Source organism: Globicephala melas, chromosome X (genome assembly GCF_963455315.2).
Source record: "Globicephala melas chromosome X, mGloMel1.2, whole genome shotgun sequence".
Classification (NCBI taxonomy): Eukaryota; Metazoa; Chordata; class Mammalia; order Artiodactyla; family Delphinidae; genus Globicephala; species Globicephala melas.
The window spans coordinates 84,772,543-84,793,265 of record NC_083335.1 but is presented as its reverse complement, the minus strand read 5'-3'; the positions used below and the strand labels follow the sequence as shown (position 1 = coordinate 84,793,265).

The following is a 20,723-nucleotide window of genomic DNA, read 5'->3' as shown; positions in this document are numbered from 1 at the left end:
TAATATCTATATGAACACAGATCTGAACCTGTACAGAAACACCTGTGCTGACCCTGAATTGGGCTGCCTAATTCTTCATAGGAATCTGTCATGATGCAGTCTAAGGAGCCCCATCCTGAATTTGTATGGGAACCCCTAGTCTGGAGCTCCCTAGAAACAACTGGTCTGCCCTGTATAGAAACCCCTGCTTAGTTCAGTAGAGGAACAACACTATAGAAACTATAGGAATCCCTATCCTCACTCTGTCCAGGAACATTTGCTTGACCCAGTACAAGAACACCAGAAATGACCTGACCCTGTCCATGAACCCCTGTCCTCACACCTCACACAAAAGGAATACCTCTCCTCAGGAAACATGTAACCTCTGCACTCAACCTGTAAAAGAATCCCAGCCAGAAAAAGGAAACCAAAGACTGACACCCTACAGCAGGGATCATCAAACTATGGCCTTCAGGCCAAAGCTAGACTACAGCCTGTTTTTACATTTTTTAAGGGAAAGAAAGAAAATAAAGGAGACAAAGGGGAAGGAAAGGGAGGGGAGGGAAGGGGAGGGAGAGAAGAAGGAAAAGAAAGAAAGGAAAGCAAAGAAAGAAAGGGAGGGAGGAGGGGAGGGGAGGGAAGAAAGAAAATGTCACAGCAGCAGTACGTGGCTTGCAAAGCCTAAAATATTTACTATCTGGCCCTTTATAGAAAAAGTTTGCCAACCTCGGCTCTACAGGAACCTCTCTTCTGACTATACAGAAAAAATAGGCCTTGGCCTTTACAAGACCTCAGTGTGTATCATTGTATATATGTTTTCTTTGGTGTATCTGGAGGTTTAAAAGTCTTAGGGCTGTGACCCTCTTCCACTGGGACAAAAAGACACGTTCAGGTAGAAAAAGAGTGGAAGGGAAGAGAAGGCTGGAACTGGGGTTTGCAAGAGGGTAAGAGGGCCCGGCTACTGGGCGGCGGGGCTGTCAATCTGTTAGTTAGTCAGCGATGCTGAACCCCAGACCGCTTATCTCTCCCGCCCCAGCCTACAGCCCGGTAGGAAATGGTGAAGAATGAGAGAGGGAGATTAGGAGGACAAACCGGCCTCCTACGGGTCTGACATTTAGGCATTTAGACACAGTGTGGGGGGGAGTTCGGGGGTGGTGCACAGTGGCAACTCCCCCTACCCTCTAGGCACACACTTTCTATTACAGCTTGGGGGCAGAGGTGACCCAGTGGAGGGAGCCGACAGGGCGAGCCGCCGCCCAAAGAAAAACTCCCCTCCTGAGGTCCATTCTGGCTCCGGCACTATAATTACCACAATTTTCCAGATGAGGAAACTGCAGCCTAGAGACGCTCAGTAACTTGCTCAAGGTCACATGGCTAAGTCGCATAACCTCAGTTTCCTTATCTTCAAAACAGCTTTAAGGAACTACCTCATAGAATTGTGGCCTGCGACAATGCCTGTCACATATTACTTGCTATCATCACAGTTATTTGCCTCTACTAAGACTCCTTCCGCTCCACCATTCATTTTCCCGGCAGAATATTAATAGCTAACATTTGGTGAGTGCTTCCTGTGTACCACCTTAGCGAATATGAACTCAGAAAATCCTCACATTTATTAACATCACCACTCCCATTTTGGCCGCCACCAGCCTTGTCCACTTCCCACCGCGCTCCAGGCCCACCAGCCCGCCCTCACTACGTCATCACGGCGCGTCCCGCGGGAAGCCACTGGGAGGAGAGAAGACGCCCCTTTCTAACGGCCTTGCTTGCTTGCACTCTTGAGTTAATCGCACGGTACAGTTGGCGCCGGTCCGGAGGGCTCCTAAGGTAACACTTGACAGGGACGGAGGGACGGCGGCCATGGCCGCCAGAACGACAGCGGCGGTGGCTGGGGGAGGGGCGAGGTTGACCCCGAGCGCATCGTCCAGCCGCTGGCGCGCGCTTCATACAGACGCAGCACGGCCTGCGACGCCAGCTCTCGCGCAGACCCGCAGTTTGTGAGTTCGCGGGAGGTGTGGCCCGCACGAGGGGCGCGGCCTTGCGGCAAGACCCCCAGTGTGGGAGGGATTGGGGCGGGCTGTAGAGAGCCCCGGCCCAACGGAAAAGAGGGTGCTCAGGGAATTTTGAGGCGTAAGCCAAAGGCGGAGTTTGAAAAAGGGGCTGCGCCCGCGTCGACGGCGGGGGCGGGAAGGGGGAGGGGCTAGCGGGAGGTGGCTCGGAACTGGCTGAAGGGGCTTGGTGAGGCGTTAGGGATTGGGCCTGGGTAGGGGGTGGGGCCTGGTGGAAGGAAAGGGGCAGTCCCCTGAGGAGCTGGGCTTGTTGAAACGTTAGGGGCGGGATCTAGCCAAGTGGAAGGTGCCGGTCGGGCCGAAAAGGGGTGGAGTTAAGTGGATCGTTAAGGGTGGAGTCGGGGCCCTGGCTGGGTCTGGCTGAGTGAAAGAGTGGGTGATTATCCCGGGAGATTGGCTGGAATGGGCAGGTTTGAGAAGGGGTGGGGTCTGGGCGAGGCTTTGAGGAATGAAAGGGTCTGGGAATGGGGCTTGACAGAGCGGAAGGGGCGGTGATTAGCTGAAAAGGGAAGGCTCTAGAACGGACTGAGCCAGGGGGTTAATTGCTCTGTGAAAGGGCAAGACTTTGAAAGGAGAAAGAATAGTGTTAAAGGGGTGGAGCCTAGTGGAATGGGCGGGACCAGGTAGAATGGACACCCTGCTGGAGGGAGAGAGCCTTCAGAGGCAGAGTTTAGAAGGTGGTGTGGAATAGATAGCAAAAGGGATAGAGACTAGCGTAGGGGGCGGGGCCTGGGAAGGGCTGGGATGTAGGGTTTTCAGGGCGTTGGGCCCTTTCAGAGTCACCTCCACCACACCCCCAAGAAACGCGTGAGGGGTGAAGTCTCCCCAGCCATGACCTCCACCGGCCAGGATTCCACCACAACCAGACAGCGAAGGAGTAGGCACAATCCCCATCCCCCCGCCCACGACTCCAGCGTCACCTCGGTGAGACCCCAGACCTCGGTGAGGCCCCAGACCTGCCCTGATGAGGGGGAGGGGGAGCAGCGGACCGTGCGTTGGACTCTGACCCTTCTCTCTGTTTGGCAGAAGCGAGGTGTTAAAAAGGGTGCCGTACTCCGCTCCAGCCCCAATCTAGCGGAGGTAAAGAAGAAAGGCAGAATGAAGAAGCTTAGTCAAGCAGCCGAGCAAGACCTAGTCGTGGGGCTGCAAGGGCTGGTGAGAGGGGCCTGGCCGCAATTTAACCTCCTGTGACAATCAAAACCCTGAGCTTCTCCATCCTGGACAGTGTGGGATGCTCCCTCTGACTCAGACCCTCAGTGCATCAGTCTCTCCCATTTTTTTTCCTTGCAGGATCTGAACCGGGAGGCCAGGACACTGTCTGGCACTGGCTTGGTGTTCGATGAGCAGCTAAATGAATTCCACTGCCTCTGGGATGACAGGTGAGGCTGGCTCCTCCAGGCCATACCCAAGCCATACAAAGACAAACACTTAGAGCACATTAGAAGAACGAATCCTGTCTTAATCTAGCCTAGAGAATGGAAGCAGATGATTTAGGGAGATGGGGCTCAGCCTTGAATGGGTTGTTTTCATTTAGCCAACAAACATTTATTGAGTGCCTTCTGTGTGCCGGAGATGGTGATACAAATGTGTCAGACAAGACCGACAGGGAGCTGACAGATGAGTAGGAGAGCAGGTCACTAAACCGCCATCAGCAGTGTGAGGTGTTTAATGAAGGAGGACCTAAGACCAGAGCTTTCAAGAGTGTTTAATAGAGGACCCTAGACTAGCATCCAGGGTTCCCAGAAGGATTCCTTGAAGAAGGGATGTTTGTGCTGAAATGGAAGAATTACACTTCCCATTCAGTCACACATTACAATCCATCAGCAAATTCTTTTGGCTCTGTGTTTGAAATGTATTCAGTATCTGACCTTTCCTCACCGCCTCCACTGCCACCACCATCATCACTCACCTAGACTTGCAGAGGCCTCCCTGTTTCCACCCTCACCCCTGCTTCCTGTTCTTCACACAACAGCCTAAAAAAATATGTACGAGATGATATTCTCTCTCTTAAAGTCCTTCAAAGGCAGGGTGTTACCCTGAAGGTAAAGTTCAAATTCTTCATCCTGGCCTCTAAGGTTCCATGTGATCTGGCTCCATATCACCACGGTGACCTCGTCAGCCAATCCTCCCCCTCATTCGCTTTGCTTCACTTCACACACACTGATCCCCTTGCTGTTCTTCCAACATGCGAGGCACTCTCTCATCTCAGGCCTTTACCCTGGCCAATCCCTTTTCCAGAGATTCATTTCCACCTACTTGTCTCCTAGTTAACATTCACATCTCAAGGAGACCCTCCGAGAGGACTTTGCCTAGCCACTCCCCTTCCCCCACACCTGAGCATCAAGATATTCCTAGCCCATGCCATTGTTTGTCCATTATTATACTTATATGTTTACTAGTTTAGTATCTATCTCCCCTATCCCAGTGGAAGACTCAGGATGGCAAAAGACTTCATTATTGAATACATATCTACCGTCTCCTGAGGCGCTAGGGACAGGCAGTGCACAAAACAAACAAAACTCCTGCCTTTGTGGAGATTACATTTTAGAGGAGGGAGACAGATAGTAAACAAGGAAAAAGCAAGTGATAAAGTGTGTTAGAAAGAGAAGTGCTGTGGAGAAACACTGAAGCGGGAGGGAGAGTAGCAGAAAGTGCAGTGGAGGGGACTCTTCAGTTTTAAATACGATGATCAAGGAAGGCCTTACTATCTGAGCAGGGATCTGAAGGAGGTGAGGGAGTGAGCTATGGAGGCATCTGGGGGAAGATTGTCCTGGGCAGGAAGAAGAGCTAGTGGAAACGTACTTGGTTTGACTGAGGAACAGGGAGGAGCCCAGTGTAGGAGAAGCAGTGAGTGATGGAGAGAGCAGTAGGAGATAGGGGTCAAAGAGGGGATGGGGCAGGTCGTCAAGGGCCTTCTGGGGCATGGGGAGGACATTGGCTTTTACCCTGAGTGAGCTGGGAGCCAGGAGAATTTTTTTTTTTTTTTTGCGATACGCGGGCCTCTCACTGATGTGGCCTCTCCCACTGCGGAGCACAGGCTCCGGACGCGCAGGCTCAGCGGCCATGGCTCAGGGGCCCAGCCACTCCACGGCATGTGGGATCTTCCCGGACTGGGGCACGAACCCCTGTCCCCTGCATCGGCAGGCAGACTCTCAACCACTGCGCCAGCAGGGAAGCCCCAGGAGAAGTTTTTGAGTAGAGGAGGGATGTGACCTGATTTGAGTTTTAACCAGTGTCTGGGCTGCTGTGCAGAGAAAGGACTGTTGGGGGAGCAAGGGCAGAAGCTGGGAGGCCAGCTGAGTGCAATAGCCCAGGCGAGAGATTATGGTAGCAGCAGTGGGGGTGATAGGAGAGGGCCAGGCTCTGCATATATCATGAGAACAGAGACCAACAGACGCCAGGGATGACTCCAAAGTTTCATGCGTCAGCAGCTGTGGAAGGGCAGATGGGGAAGATGTGCAGAAACAGATGTGGTGCTCACCAGTGTCATATATATCTGTATCTATATCTGTATTTGTATCTCTGTCAACCCAGCTTCCCTGAAGGCCCTGAGCGGCTCCATGCCATCAAGGAGCATCTGATCCAGGAGGGCCTCCTGGATCGCTGTGTGTCCTTTCAGGTGAGTCCCCCAGCCGACATCCTGGGCAGAGGGCAGCAGCTGGTGGGACAGCCTGAGCCTTAGCACTTTATTCCTCATGTCTCCCCAGGCCCGATTTGCCGAAAAGGAGGAGCTGATGTTGGTTCACAGGTGAAGGCTTAGGGGCCTTGTAGGGATGGGGAGGAGGCTGCCCTGGGCCAACCAGGGCAGGCCAGATGCTTTGGGAAGGAATGTCATGGGCTCTGTGGTCTTGGGCAAGTCACTGAGCCTTTCTGAATCTCAGTGTCATCACCTGTAACTTGGGGGCTAGTAAACATGAGCTCCTCAGGAGGGCTTGATATGTGTCGGGTGCTTAGAATGGTGCCTGACATATCATCAGTCCCTGATGAGCTCTTTTTGTTATTATAATCTGATGTGTAAACAGATGATGGATATGTGGACAGAGTGATCAGGGGGTTCCCCCAGGGGGCTGAAGGAACCCAGAGTAAGAGTCCTGATGTGGTATGGCTCAAGGAAAGTTAGTGTGGCAGAGGGGGTATCTTAGCTGAGCTTTAAGAGGAGAAAAAGAATGAGTCCCATGAAACAGAAGGCTGAGGAAAGGGAGATGCAGACAGCTGGAACTGTCTGGTCAAAGACCTGGAGGTACTGGGCTTCCCTGGTGGCGCAGTGGTTGAGAGTCCGCCTGCCGATGCAGGGGACACGGGTTCGTGCCCCAATCCGGGAAGACCCCACATGCCGCGGAGCGGCTGGGCCCGTGAGCCATGGCCGCTGAGCCTGCGCGTCCGGAGCCTGTGCTCCGCAACGGGAGAGGCCACAACAGTGAGAGGCCCACGTACCGCAAAAAAAAAAAAAAAGACCTGGAGGTAGGATTTGATGTGGCCAGAGTAGAGGGCAAGGGTTGTTACTGGAAATGAGGCAGGCTGGGGAAGAAGCAGGGAAGGTATCCTACATCCCAGCTATTCCCTGGATTGACAGTTGAGGAGGCCTGACTTGTCCAGGGGTTTGGTGCATGGAGGACTCAGCTGGGAAGGGGATAGGGCCCTGATTCAGGGCCAGGGAGGGAGGCGGGCCCCTGAATCCCATCCCCCATCTATGTACCCAGTCTAGAATACATTGATCTGATGGAGACGACCCAGTACATGAATGAGGGGGAACTCCGTGTCCTAGCAGATACCTATGACTCAGTTTATCTGCATCCGGTATGGATGAGAACTGTGAGGGCAGAGGGTGGTGGCAATCCCGGGGTCCCCCATCCCTACATCCACCCCACCTTGGAGCGGGGCAGCTGAGTGGACAGGGCTGCTATCTCCCTCACTCCCTCTCTGGCTCCCCACTGTCTCTCCAGAACTCATACACCTGCGCCTGCCTGGCCTCAGGCTCCGTCCTCAGGCTGGTGGATGCAGTCCTGAGGGCTGAGATCCGGAATGGCATGGCGATCATCAGGTAGGACCCACTAGCATAAGGCTTTTTTACTTTACAAAAAATTCCTTTCTCAAATGTAAAAGGTAATGGTATGGGAAGTATATTCACATGGTTCAAGAATCAAATGTTAAAAAAGGTTGGGGGTCCGGTACAAGTAAAAGTCCTCCCCACCCCCGTCTCCAGACACCTGCTTCCTCTCCTGGAGGCAGTCGCTGTCACCAACGACTCTTGTGTCCTCCCAGAAATATTCTGTGCCTTTCATGGAATAAATACCATATTTTGTTGATTCTAAGATGTATATTTTTTTCATATTTGAAACATCTTGAAATCCAGATGCATCTTATAAACAACGGTGTCTCAGAATTCCTTTGGCAGCATTTTCTGCTTTGTTATTGGCATGTAAAATCACAGTACATCTTCTCATCATTGGCATCTCAGAAGTGATGAAATGCAGAAGACGTAGCTTTTCTCCTACCTCCCCTTTTTTAGCCACAAATTATGGTAGCACTCGACACACTCCCTGTATCATGCGTTTTTCACTTATATATCTTGGAAAGCTTTTCTCTTAACAATGTATAGCCTAGACCCATGTAGAACGCCATTATACAAATGCACAGTAAGTTAACCTGCCTGCTACCACTGGGCATTTTGGTTCTCTCCAATCATTTGCTGTTTCCAAAAAATGCTGCACCAAATATCATCCATTTATAAACATGTTATTTCACCCTTTTTGTTATATAGGTTGTGGACTAAGTCCCCAGGAGCAGAAGGACTTGGTATGAGGGTGTATGCATTGATAATTTTAATGAGCATTATCAAATTCCTTCAGAGAGAGAAGAGTAGACTGGGGGTGAGGATCTGAGGGACCCAATTACTCAGTTCCTGGCAGATGTGCAGGCATCGGCACTGGGGGAGTTGGTGGTCCAGGATTAGAGAGCAGGGAAGAGTCCATCTCTGAAGAGGAGGACCCCTCACCACCATCAATCTGTGGCCTTCCCTGCCCTTCCCAGGCCTCCTGGACACCATGCCCAGCACAGTCTCATGGACGGGTATTGCATGTTCAACCACGTGGCTGTGGCTGCCCGCTATGCTCAACAGAAGCATGACATTCAGAGGTCAGCAGCAAGCAGCAGGGCGGGTGTAATGAGGGTGGCACAGGGTTGGGTATCTTGGTCTAGGCACTTCCCCTAGATGCTCCTTGATCTTCTTACATAGTGCCCCCCTCTCTCTCACTCACAGGGTCCTTATCGTGGATTGGGATGTGCACCACGGTCAAGGAACACAGTTCACCTTTGACCAAGACCCCAGGTATGCCCGGAGTACCACCCTAGATGCTAGACTCCCAGCCACCCGCCACCTTTACAGGCGCAGCCAGAGGGGGCCCAGGAGGGAAGGGGAAGCATTCACATTTGTTGGGCCTGCCCTGGCAACAGGCTTGGTACTGCCCTCTGTGTGTCTGCTGTCTCTTAATTTCACTCTGAGACAGGGACTGTTGGGTTCCCCATTTTACAGATCAGGGAACTGAGGCTTACAGGTTAAGAGGTCATAGAGAGAAGAAGTTGAAGAGACGAGATTTGAGCCTACAAATGCTTGGAGATCTCGTTCACCAATTTATCCTGGAGCTGGAGTGAACCTCAAATTACTACTTTATGTTTTCCGATTATGACAATACTGCAAATTTTATTTCTTTAAAAAATTAAAGGGAGTTAGTTCCCTGGTGTCCTAGTGGTTAGTATTCCGGGCTTTAACTGCCTCTGCTGGGGTTCAACCCCTGGTCGGGGAACTGCGATCCTATAAGCCACATGGCATGGCCATAAATCAAACAAAAAAATTAAATATCAAAACGTCTAAAGCAGTGAGTCTCCTGTAATTCTTATCACGTCAAAAGTAACTGTTGATAGTTACAGAATTTTTCCTGTAGATGTACGAATATTCATCATTATCATTATTATTATTAACATACTACCACTACATTTTCTTCAACAACTTGCTTTTTGCATTTAACAGCATGGTTTGGACACCTCTCCATGTTAGTTCCTCTGAAAAGCATCTCGTTCTTTGTAAGAGCTGTACAGTGTTCCATTGTATGGCTATACCTTTGGCCATTTAACCCCAGGACGTTTATAGGTCTTCCTAGTCTTTGCTCTACAGATAATTCTACAGTGAATAGTCTGGTAAATGTATAATTTTATACTCCTCTGAGTATATCTGTAGGATGAATTTCCAATTCGTCAGAGGGTCACTGTGCTTGAAAGTCTAGAATCTAGTGCCAGACTTCCCTCCAGAAAGAGAACCACCTTACCCTTCCTGCAGAAAGTGATTGAGCCCATCCTTGTCAGTAGGGGACACTACTAAATAGTTGCTGTTTTATCCAGCCTTTTATTGAATTGACTGCATAAATTCCACTTATTCTCATGGTTCCTGAGCTCCTGTGGCCCATTATCTAATCTAGGTTGGTTGTTCTCCAGACATTGCTTTATTATTTTCCACCATTCAGTGTTGCTGACAGATGTCTAGATGTCAGTCTGATTTTCATTCCTTTCCGATATATTTTCCTCTCTGGGAGGTTTTAGGTTCTATTATCCCTGGTGTTGTGAATTTTCACCCTGCCCCTCATTCTGCTTACCAGTGGTAGATATTTTACATCTGAAGACTCATGCCTTTCTTAAATCCTCAGAAGTTTTCTTCTATTAGATTGTTGATGATTTCTTCTACTGTGTCCTCTCTGGTCTCTCTGTTAGTCAGATGTTAGACTTCCTGGGTTGATCCTCTGTGTCTCTTATTTTTTATCTCATGTCTTCTGTCTCTTTTTTCCTTTTGCTCAGTGTCCTGGGAGATTTCCTCAACTTTACCTTCCATTCCTTCTTTTAAGCTTCAAGAGCACTTTCTTCCTCTCTGTGTTTATGCTCTACTAAGCTTTAGTTTAGTTGTTTTCCTTGTCTTCATAATAGTATTTTAAGGGCTATCCAATTTGTCTCCAGCCAGGACCCTCCTGATGGAGTTAAGAGATTGAGAGATGGGGAGCTGGGAGATTGAAGGTCATGGATAGATTTTTTTCATTTATACATTCTTATTCATAAAGAATGCATTGAATATATTCACAGTTCTTCATATCTATGCATATAGTCATATATCCACAAAATAACACAGCTATTGCCTCCAATGCACTTTTAAAACGAAAAAGAATGATTAATGATATTAAGGAATTCTTGTTATTATGCCTAAGAAAATTAACAAGAATTCATTTAGTAAACTAAAGCTTAGTAGTTAAAAGAAACAAGTAAATTTAGTGAATTGGTTATTCAGTGAATTGGCTATTCAGAATTGATTTTGTGAGCATTGACCTGGATCTGTGCTTGACTTCTCCAGAAGGGAAACCTCAGATTGTCTTGGGTGACTTCCCAACCTGTTCAGCATGGGAGAGGGCCTTCTGTGGCCCCTGGAGCCTCAGACTACTTTCCAGAGATGTGTTGAAGTCTCTAATTGTCTGACATCCTTTCTCCCACTTTCTGTCTTCCTGGGTTGATATTTGTTTAAAATTCCTTTACTATCTTTTGACTAGGATTGTAGGATAATGAGGAGGTATACCTGTGCTATCAGTCCACCATTCTTTTACTGGAAGTCAGTTGAACTTATTTTAAAATCTCCTTCTATTTGCTTTATAAACTTAATTTCCTTGGGTGTTAGTTCTTCTGTTTGTTGGCTTTGGTGGCTCTCTTGTGGGGTGGACTTTCTTCAAATCTTTTCTTTATTCCTATCTTTCCTGATGATAATATTTATGTTCTACTGTATGTTTATCTGTTAGAGTCAAAAGTAAAACAGTCAAAAAAAAAAAAAAGTAAAACAGTCATCTCCCATCTCCTCAAGACCAGAGCTTTCACATGGTCTTTATCCCCCAATTCCAAAAATCCTTGTATACCAATTGCATTTAATTTCACAACTATATTATCAACATTTATTAAAATGTGACTGTTAAGTTTGTCTAGATTTATTGCTTACCACTATTTCTTGCATTTCCCTAAAAAAGGAAGAAAATGCCGCCTTAAGTCCTTTCTGGAACAAGGCAGGGGGTGGATGAACAGATGGATGGAAGGATGGATGAGAGATATTCATTTTGATCGCCTCAGTCAGAATCAAGCCCTCCTACTTGGCTTACTATCAGAACATATACCATTGTGTCTTTTCAGTATCTGTTCTGTGTCAGCCCCCCTCACTGCTCTGAGTGCTCAGTTTCTCACCTAGAAAATAGAAGAAATAGTAGAGGTAGCCTGTAAGGTATTGGAGACAAGGAATTGCCCCCTCACTGGCCTCATGGATCCCCAGCCAGCATCCCCACTCCAGCTCCATGTACAGAACCAAGTCCCACCCCTCCTAACCCCTAGGCCCTGAGTCTCCCCACTTCCTTCAGGGAAAATACTAAGCTCCCTAGCCTTGCCTGGCGTTCTTTTCAGCCTTAGCCGGCTCCCGCCAACTAAGAGCCTCATGCCTCTGTGGGCCTCCAGTGTCACAGGGTTTGTCCTGCTGGTGGGTGGGCAAGCATGATCTAGAGTCCCCCACAGGGTCAGGAGCCCTAGGGGGTGGGATAGACTTGATAGCTCTCAGGGTGTCAGAGCTAGAACTGGGTGGGCACTGAGAGGGGCAGCAGTGTTTGCTGAGGGAGCAATTTCAGTAAGAGAGCAAATGAATGAGTGAGTGAGGTAATGGATAAATAAATGGAAGAATTAATGCATGAGAGGATGAATAAGCTGGCAACTGAATGGAAGAATGAATGAATGTATGAATTAAAGAATTCATGGAGAAATTAATGAGAGAATGAATGAATGGTTGAGTCAACTGTGGTAGCTGTGGGTTGGGGGTTTCTGGGGGGACCGATTCCTCAACCCCCACCTCTTTTTTTTCTCTGCCTCTAGTGTCCTCTATTTCTCCATCCACCGCTACGAGCAGGGTCGGTTCTGGCCCCACCTTACAGCCTCCAACTGGTCCACCACAGGTTTTGGCCAAGGCCAGGGATACACCATCAATGTGCCTTGGAACCAGGTCAGTATCTGCCCACCCTTTGCCCCCAAAATGAGGCCCACCCCTGCCCTTCAGGGCAGATGGCAGGACGTCCCCATCATGCCTCCCTGTCTGCAGGTGGGGATGCGAGATGCCGACTACATCGCCGCTTTCCTGCACGTCCTGCTGCCAGTTTCCCTTGAGGTCCTGGGGGTCTGGGGTGTGTTGGGGCAGAGGCGATGTTGAGGGAAGGGCCGTGAGGGCAGGTGGCCTCATGTAGTTCCTTCCCTCTCAGTTCCAGCCCCAGCTGGTCCTGGTAGCTGCTGGATTTGATGCCCTCCAAGGGGACCTCAAGGTAAGGCAGGTGCACTGGGATGGCAGGAGGGCAGAAGGGGGCCGCACAGAGCAGGGCTGACCCTCCTCGTCCCTCCAGGGCGAGATGGCCGCCACTCCGGCAGGGTTCGCCCAGCTAACCCACCTGCTCATGGGTCTGGCAGGAGGCAAGCTGATCCTCTCACTGGAGGTGAGTGACTCACTTCGTCTCTCAGCCCGTGGATCCTGGAAGACATAAGAACAACTTTCAGTCCTGTCCCAGCAATTCCACTTACTGGCTGAACAACCTCTCCTAAGTCACTCAGCTTCCCTGTGCCTCTGCTTTCCTTATGTAAAATGGTCGTTAGAATACTAGTAATCATCCCATAATACTGTCCAGCACATGAAATGAAGTCAGCCTTCAAATGCCCTGTTGCTTGGGCTTCCCTGGTGGCGCAGTGGTTGAGAGTCCGCCTGCAGATGCAGGAGACGTGGCTTCGTGCCCTGGTCCGGGAGGATCCCACATGCCGCGGAGCGGCTGGGCCCGTGAGCCATGGCCGCTGAGCCTGCACGTCCGGAGCCTGTGCTCCGCGGCGGGAGAGGCCACAGCAGTGAGAGGCCCGTGTACAGCCAAAAAAAAAAAAAAAAATGCCCTGTTGCTTGACAACACCCTACTCTTCTCTGGTAACATCTGGTTCTTTCCTGCCCTCCCTCATGTGAACTCCTTCTCCCAGGGTGGCTACAACCTCCGCTCCCTGGCTGAGGGCGTCAGCGCCTCGCTCCACACCCTTCTGGGAGACCCTTGCCCCGTGCTGGAGTTCCCTGGCGCCCCTTGCCCGAGGTGAGCCCAGGTGGAGGAGGGGAGAAGTAGGCCCCTCATTACCCACTCAGGGGCCAGTTGGTCACATTTTCCTCTCCCTTGCCCTCCAGTGCCCAGGCGTCTATATCCTGTGCTCTGGAAGCCCTTGAGCCCTTCTGGGAGGTCTTCGTGAGATCAGGTAGTTGTCAGGGAGTGCGCTGGGTGGGGGGTTGGGCAGGGAAGGAGCTGTGGGAGGAGACTCCTCCAGACCCCACTCTGACTTTCCTCGATGCCTTGGTGGGGGAGGGTCAGGCCCTCTCTCACTGGGCCCTGGTTTCAGGCCTCCCACCCCTTTTTAGGTTTGGGTAAACTGAGTTCCAGAGTATTAAGGGGATCCAGGGTGGGGGAGTAGGAGTAGGGTGAATGTGGCCTCCCCATGCAGCTGAGACCCTGGAGGAGGAGGACACTGTGGAGGGGGACGATGTGGAGGAGAAGGAGGCGGAGGGACCATGGCAGCCCCCTGAGCTCCCAATCCTGACGTGGCCGGTGCTGCAGGCTCGCACAGGGCTGGTCTATGACCCACAGATGATGGATCACTACAACTTGTGGGACAAGTATGCAGTCAGAGAGCCGGGCTAAGTGGGAGGAGGGGAGGGAGCCCCCACTTCAAGCGCACTAAGCCCTGCCTCCGACTCCCCCACTCCTAGCCACCACCCCGAGACGCCTCAGCGCATCAAGCGTATCATGCACCACCTGGAGGAGTTGGGTCTTGCCGGGCGCTGTCTCGCCCTGCCCGCACGTCCAGCCACGGACGCTGAGCTGCTCACCTGCCACAGGTCAGACCCCTGTGGCCCGGTTGGGGTGGGGCCTCAGAGCACGCAAGCCACCCTGGGGGCTGGAGCCTGGGCTTGCCTCTGTTACGTGGAGCTGCTGCGAGACACAGGAGAGGACGTGGAGGGGACAGAGTTACCTGGCTGTCCCCTTGAGTGCCCCCTCTGTGCCTCCAGTGCTGAGCACGTGGATCGTCTGCGGGCCACGGAGAAGATGAAGACCCGGGAGCTGCACCGCGAGGGCGCCAGCTATGACTCCATCTACATCTGCCCCAGCACCTTCACCTGTGCGCAGCTGGCTGCTGGCGCCGCCTGCCGCCTGGTGGAGGCTGTGCTGGCAGGAGAGGTGCCTGCACTTTGGGGAGGGGACCTTGGGCTCCAGGAGAGGAAGTCCTGGGGGTGGAGGGTGGGGAAAGAGGCGGCTCTGAGAGGTGGGCCAGGCCTGAAGAAAGGGGGCATGTAATGGGAGGAGATCCCAGCTCACCAGAGGCCTGGCTCCTGGGGAAGTGCACCCAGTGGGATGGGGGCTACAGGCTTGGGGGCCCCTAGCAGCTGGTGGAATAGTAGAGGGACAGGAGAGATGGAAGAGGAGAGGAAAGGGAAGGGAAAGCGGGGAGGGTGGGTGGTCTAATCTTTGTTCCCTGCCCCTACCCCAGGTTTTGAATGGCATTGCTGTGGTGCGTCCCCCCGGCCACCATGCAGAGCGGGATGCCGCTTGCGGTTTCTGCTTCTTCAACTCTGTGGCTGTGGCTGCTCGCCATGCCCAGGCCGTCAGTGGGCGTGCGCTGCGGTAAGTGCTCCCTGCCCCCACCGCCTGGTGCTTACGCAGCAGGCCCTGTAGTACAGCCCCCAAAGTTACCCTGAACCACCCAAGGGTCCAATTGCCCAGCACTTCCAGAAAAGGACCAAGGATCTAGCCTTTCAGTGCTTACCCAGATCGGATCCCCAGATTGCGGCAACCACGTGCTTATAAAACAGCATCTAGGGTCCCCTTCCCAGAATTTCTGGCCCTGATGACTATCCCAACAGAAGCCAGGGTCCGGCCTCTGGTGCTTCCTTCAAAAGACCCACAATCTAGCCCCTGGCACTTACCCATACCACGCCCGGGATCTGGCCCTGAGCACTTGCTCGGGCCCACAGTGAAGCCCTTAGGACTCTGATAGGACCCACAAGCCTGCTACCCAGTGCTTTCCCCAGGGACCCAGGGTCCTCCCATCCACAATAAATGCCCCTGCATACAGACTCCAGGGGTCTAGTCCCTGCCCTCCCCCAGGGGGCAAGTGTCCTGGGGTAACTGAGAAGCTGTCCCCTCCCTCCTCAGGATCCTGATCGTGGACTGGGACGTCCATCATGGTAATGGAACTCAGCACATATTTGAGGAGGACCCCAGGTGAGGGGCTGCAGCAGGGGGTGGGGTGTGGTCAGGGAGGTGGGCGGGCCATGCCTCATGGGTGCCTCGCTAACCAGGCACATCCCTCCTTCCCACCGTGTTCCTGCAGCGTGCTGTACATTTCTCTGCACCGCTATGATCATGGCGCCTTCTTTCCTATGGGGGACGAGGGCGCCAGCAGCCAGATAGGTCAGGCTGCAGGCACGGGCTACACCGTCAACGTGGCCTGGAATGGGCCCCGCTTGGGTGACGCCGACTACCTGGTTGCCTGGCATCGTCTGGTGCTTCCCATTGCCTATGAGGTACGATTTAGGACGCACGTGACAAGACTGTGTGGGTGGCAGCAGGCGTGCATGTGTCCGATGTCTCAGTGACTGATCCTGTGAGAGGACCTGCAGGTGGCTGCTGTGATGGCTTTGGGGGAGGGGATGTGACTGATGGCCTTTGGGTATGTTTGTGCAGTGGCTGTATGTGACTGCCTTCTGTGTGTAACTGTGAGGACTTGGGAGTGTGCGGGGGTGGTCTTGCCTGGGGGCGTGCCTGGCTGTGCACCTGTCCTGTGTGTACACCATCACTAGTGCCTATCTGTGTGTGACTGCCCATGTGACTGCCATCTCTGTGGAACTGCACGTGCCAGGTGGAGAGGGGTTCGAGCACGTGTGAAACTCTGCACGGGGAGCTATTTGTCACTACCGCTGCTCTGTGTGGTGGATGTGATATTGTACGTCATTGACATTGCTCTCTCTGACAGCCAGTGTGTGACTTTCTGCATGTGGAAGGCTGTGTGTGACAGTCATCTCTCTCTCCTATGGCCTATATACATTTCCCTGACTCTGTGTGAGTGGCTGTAGGTAACTGCCTCCTCCGTGTGTAAACTGTGTGTATGTGTGGCAAATCATGTGTACATGACTAACTCTGAGGGTAGATGAAAGTGAGCGCCATCTCTGTGACCTCTGTGCAGACATGCGTGTTCAGATGTGTATGTGTGTCTGTGCACAGTTGGCTGTGACTATCTCTGTGTGTGTGTAACTCTATGAAATAGTGTGTGTGACCATGTGCAAGCGACCACCTCCTGTGGGTGCAACAGCACATGTGACTATTGTGACTGTGGTGGTGGCATGTGTATGATTGTGTTTGTGCAGGGGTAGCTGTGGATTACTGTTCCCTCTGAGAAACTGTGTGTGCGTGTGTGACTAGTACTATGTATAGTCTGGTCTGTGTGAGACTGTCTGATTGTGTGTGGGTGTATGTGACTATATGTGACCATCTTCTGTGTGTGGCACCTGTGTTGTCATCTTCTGTGATGGAAACGTGTGCACCTTTCTTTGGTACCATGTGTGTAAAACCCTGTGTTGTGCCCATGTGTCCCATGTTTGACCCAGGGAGGGGAGTGTGTGCCTCTTGGTCTCACCCTTGGGTGTGTATGTGAGGACATATCTCTCCGTCTCATGTCACTATCTCTTGACATGAGTCTCCACATCTCACAACTCTGCTTCATGACCCTGTCCGTCTGTTTCTCACATCTCCATATCTCTGTATCTCGGGTCTCTAAATCTGTGTCTGATGTGTCCACGTCTCTGAATCTCTCTTGTGTCTCCATGTCCTCCCCTCCCTATTTTCAGGGCTCTGGTCTTGTGTCTCCCGGGCTCCAGGTCCCATGTCTCCATCTCTCTGACTTGCATTGCCATGTCTTCGTTTGTCCTTGTCTGTGTCTCTAGGTCTCCCTGAACTGCTGCCTCCCCACGCCCCCACCCTCATGCTCATGTGTCTCTTCTCTCCCTGCCTCAGTTTAACCCAGAACTGGTGCTGGTCTCAGCTGGCTTCGATGCTGCCCGGGGGGACCCACTGGGCAGCTGCCAGGTGTCGCCTGAGGGCTATGCCCACCTCACCCACCTGCTGATGGGCCTGGCCAATGGCCGCATTATCCTTATCCTAGAGGTAGCTGTCTCGGTCCCTCTTCCTGCGGTGGGAGGGCGGTCGGGAAGACTTGGATGTCCCCACCTGGGGTTGTGGGCACACAGTGGGCATTAGTAATAACACCAGCATTAGCAACTTTAATTGAGCACTCACTATGTACAAGACACTCTTCTTGGCACTTTACGTGCATTATTAATGCATTTACTTAACAAAGCAGCCTTGTGAGGTAAGGTCTACTGACCTCATCATTTTCCTCTCTCAAGATCAGGGAAACTGAGGTACAGAGAGCTGCGGTGACTAGCTGGAGGTCACACATTTAATAATGACGGAGCCAGGCCTTGAACCCAGGCAGCCTGGCTCCAGAGTCTTTACTTTTTACCTCTACTTGAACTACCTCCAACAAAATCCTGAGACAAAGGAAATTCACTGACCTTTTGTAAAGTACTCAGTGCCCCCACCTCCTGTGCCTCAGTTTCCTTGTCTGTAAGGTGTGGATGGCCAATCGTGGAGGGGTGCCTGGCACATGGTAAGCCCTGTGCAAGAGCTGTGGCTTCTTATGGTTATGCGTTGTTCGTACATTAGTTTAACCCACTCAGCAACCTTCTGTGCTGTCATTTGTACTCCTTCACAGATGAGGACAATAAGTCACAGAGAGATTAATTGGCTGGTAAGATGTCCCACTGTGTGCCCAGGCCTGCCTGTGGCAGGGCAGGGTGGTGGACCCTTTCCTCAGGTAGCCCAGGTTCCAACCTCAGTGCTGCCTCTTACCAGCTGTTAAGACCTCAGACAAGTCATCTAACCACTGTGAGCCGCAGTTACTTTATCTGGAAAAAGAGCAGAGACTGGGGTTCCTGTAGAGTGTGAGAAAAGAGGGTTCCCATACCAGGTCAGGATACAGATTCACATAGAGAGAAAGACCAGTTGTTCCTGTACCAGGGCAGGGCAGCGCCTTCTGTGGGTAGAGCCAGGGGTTCCCATACTGTGAAGGCAGGTTCCTGCACGGATTCAGCACATGCGGTTGTGAGGATTCAGTGCTTAGAATAGGGTCTAGCACACAGCAAGCACTTAATGAACGTCAGCGCTTACTAATGTTGCCATCAGTACTGTCATTCTTGTGGTTATTATTATCTTGCACTTTATGTCACAATTCTGTCCCCCTCAACAACCACCTCACATAGTGGGCGCTGTCCATCTGACAGATGTGGGTTCTACTTACTTGTCCCCAGTACCTACCCTCCAGACTTGCAGGACCCCAAGGGGAGACTGGGAGGCAGGACATCTCATCTCCCAAATTCTCTGAGGACCCCCCTCATCATACCTTTCCCTCCTCTTTTCCTTAACAAAGGGTGGTTATAACCTGACATCCATCTCGGAGTCCATGGCCGCCTGCACCCACTCCCTCCTTGGGGACCCGCCACCCCTGCTGACCCTGCTGCGGCCCCCACTGTCAGGGGCCCTGGCCTCGATCTCCGAGACCATCCAAGTCCATCGCAGATACTGGTGCAGTTTGCGGGTCACAAGTGAGTGGGTGAGGGGAACTGCGGGCAGTGGGGGCTCAGGGGAGGGCAGGGATTAGAGGTGGGAGAAGGGATAGCACCCACACTCAAGGATCTCCCTTCCATGGTTCCAGAGGTCAAAGATAAAGAGGGACCCTCCAGTTCTAAGTTGATCACCAAGAAGGCACCCCAGGCAGCCAATCCTTTGTCAGCCAAGGGGATGACCATGCCAGAAGGGAACATTCTGGAGGCAGGCACAGGGAAGGCCACCTCAGCAACATCTGTGAAAGAGTCCACTCCAGGCCAGACTACGTCAGAGACAGCTGTGATGGAGTTCACTCAGGACCAGTCATCAGAGACAGCCATGGGAGGAGCTGCTGCGCTGAACCAGGCCACCTCAGAGGCAGCCACGGGGGATGCCACGCTGGACCAGACCACCTCGGAGGAGGCTGTGGGGGGAGCTGAGCTGATCCAAAGCCCTCCAGCCTCATGCACTGACAATCAGACTCCTCCAGCGTCACCCATGCGAGGAGCCACAACCCAGATATCCCCCAGTAAACTGACTGGAAATCTCAGGACCTTGGAACTAGACAAGGCACAGGTAAGGCCCACCACACCCAGGTAGGGGGAAGAAGGGACAAGAATCAGGCCTCCCGGATTCATTTCTTATCTCTGTGTGTATAGGAACCCCCAGAAGAGGAGGAGCTACTAGGAGAGGCAGCTGGAGGTCAGGACATGAATGAGTCAGTACTGATGCATGTCACTGGAGACCATGCTGACACTGACCAAGTGAGCTCTGGGAGAGGCTAGAACAGTGGTTTCCTTCTCATGCCCATTTGTGCCTCCACGTAGGATCATGGGCTATAGGGACATATAATGGGGAGGTGGAGTCCCTACCTTACTCAGTTTCACCCACCCCCAGGCCATGTTTTATGCTGTAACACCACTGCCCTGGTGTCCCCATTTGGTGGCAGTATGCCCTGTACCTGAAGCAGGCCTGGATGTGACCCAACCTTGTCAGGACTGTGGAGCCCTCCAGGAGAACTGGGTGTGTCTGTCTTGCTACCAGGTATGCAGCCGAGGAAAGGGATAGGGTGGAGGTTGGCCCAGGAGCAAACCACAGGTGGGTGCTGATTCCCCACCCAATGCTCGCTCCCCAACCTCAGGTCTACTGCAGTCGTTACATCAATGCCCATATGCTCCAACACCATGAAGGCTCGGGACACCCGCTGGTACTCAGCTACGCCGACCTGTCTACCTGGTGTTACCACTGTCAGGCCTACATTCATCACAAGGTGGGCCCTGGGCAGACCCTCTAATGTGTGCACACTCACTCACACTCCCCCCTGCCCCCCCACACCTTTTGTGATTGCATAAGGGGCGAATGGAGACCCTTCTGCATGTGGGATAGGCCAAGAGACAGGGCGGTTGAGGGCTGGAGTGGGGGTAGCCTCCTGGCTGAGGTAGAGGGGTGCTCACTCTTACCTCCCCTCTCTTGCCTCCTCCTCAGGCTCTCCTAGCTGTGAAGAACATCGCCCACCAGAACAAGTTTGGGGAGAACATGCTCCACTCACACTAAATCCCAGAGTGTGCTCCTCTTCTTCACCTTCTGAGACCCAAGATAGACCAGCCTTAGTTCATTCCAAGCTATACCTTTGATGAGGGGTAGCCTCACTCCATCCCATCCTGAAGACCCTTTACAACTCCCCCAGGGTGCTGATTTAAGTGTATATATTTGTAAGAGGACTGTGATCAATTATAGATCTCCCACTGCCTGCTCAAGGGACTCCATCTACTCTGCTCCAGAAGGCAAGAGGAGCAGCTCAGTGACCCCAAGAGGGGGCTGATATAAAGATGATACTTTGGAGGGGAGGGGGATCAACTGGCAGGTATGGCGGGGTTGCATATGTAATAAA

The 20,723-nt window shown here is 52.2% G+C and overlaps 1 protein-coding gene across 12 annotated transcripts; it reads left to right on the top strand.

The window, feature by feature from the left end:
- Window positions 1-1,628: 1,628 nt before the first annotated feature.
- Window positions 1,629-20,706, top strand: HDAC6 (histone deacetylase 6). 12 transcript variants are annotated; one of them, XM_030846761.3, is made up of 29 exons: window positions 1,633-1,806; window positions 2,850-2,990; window positions 3,075-3,203; window positions 3,339-3,427; window positions 5,583-5,667; window positions 5,756-5,796; window positions 6,749-6,845; window positions 6,992-7,089; window positions 8,079-8,183; window positions 8,308-8,376; window positions 11,979-12,105; window positions 12,202-12,267; window positions 12,359-12,418; window positions 12,497-12,586; window positions 13,110-13,216; window positions 13,306-13,373; window positions 13,617-13,788; window positions 13,882-14,010; window positions 14,182-14,350; window positions 14,661-14,794; window positions 15,326-15,394; window positions 15,504-15,696; window positions 17,183-17,332; window positions 18,657-18,831; window positions 18,942-19,408; window positions 19,492-19,596; window positions 19,730-19,876; window positions 19,974-20,102; window positions 20,318-20,706. In XM_030846761.3, exons 2-29 carry the CDS (start codon window positions 2,880-2,882, stop codon window positions 20,384-20,386), a joined length of 3,450 nt encoding a protein of 1,149 aa, XP_030702621.2. In that variant the 5' UTR covers window positions 1,633-1,806; window positions 2,850-2,879; the 3' UTR covers window positions 20,387-20,706. The 12 variants fall into 12 exon arrangements, 11 of the variants coding, with proteins under 11 accessions (XP_030702621.2, XP_069900840.1, XP_069900839.1 ...); XM_070044738.1 differs by having other exon boundaries at window positions 1,659-1,806; window positions 2,826-2,972; XM_030846760.3 differs by having other exon boundaries at window positions 1,659-1,806; window positions 2,826-2,990.
- Window positions 20,707-20,723: the final 17 nt, after the last annotated feature.

Coding starts and splice junctions, on each gene's coding strand:
- HDAC6 (XM_030846761.3), top strand. CDS start 2,880: ATGACCTCCACCGGCCAGGATTCCACCACAACCAGACAGCGAAGGAGT. Junction 12,268..12,358: donor TGCTGCCAGTTTCCCTTGAG/GTCCTGGGGGTC, acceptor CTTCCCTCTCAG/TTCCAGCCCCAGCTGGTCCT. Junction 14,011..14,181: donor GAGCTGCTCACCTGCCACAG/GTCAGACCCCTG, acceptor CTGTGCCTCCAG/TGCTGAGCACGTGGATCGTC.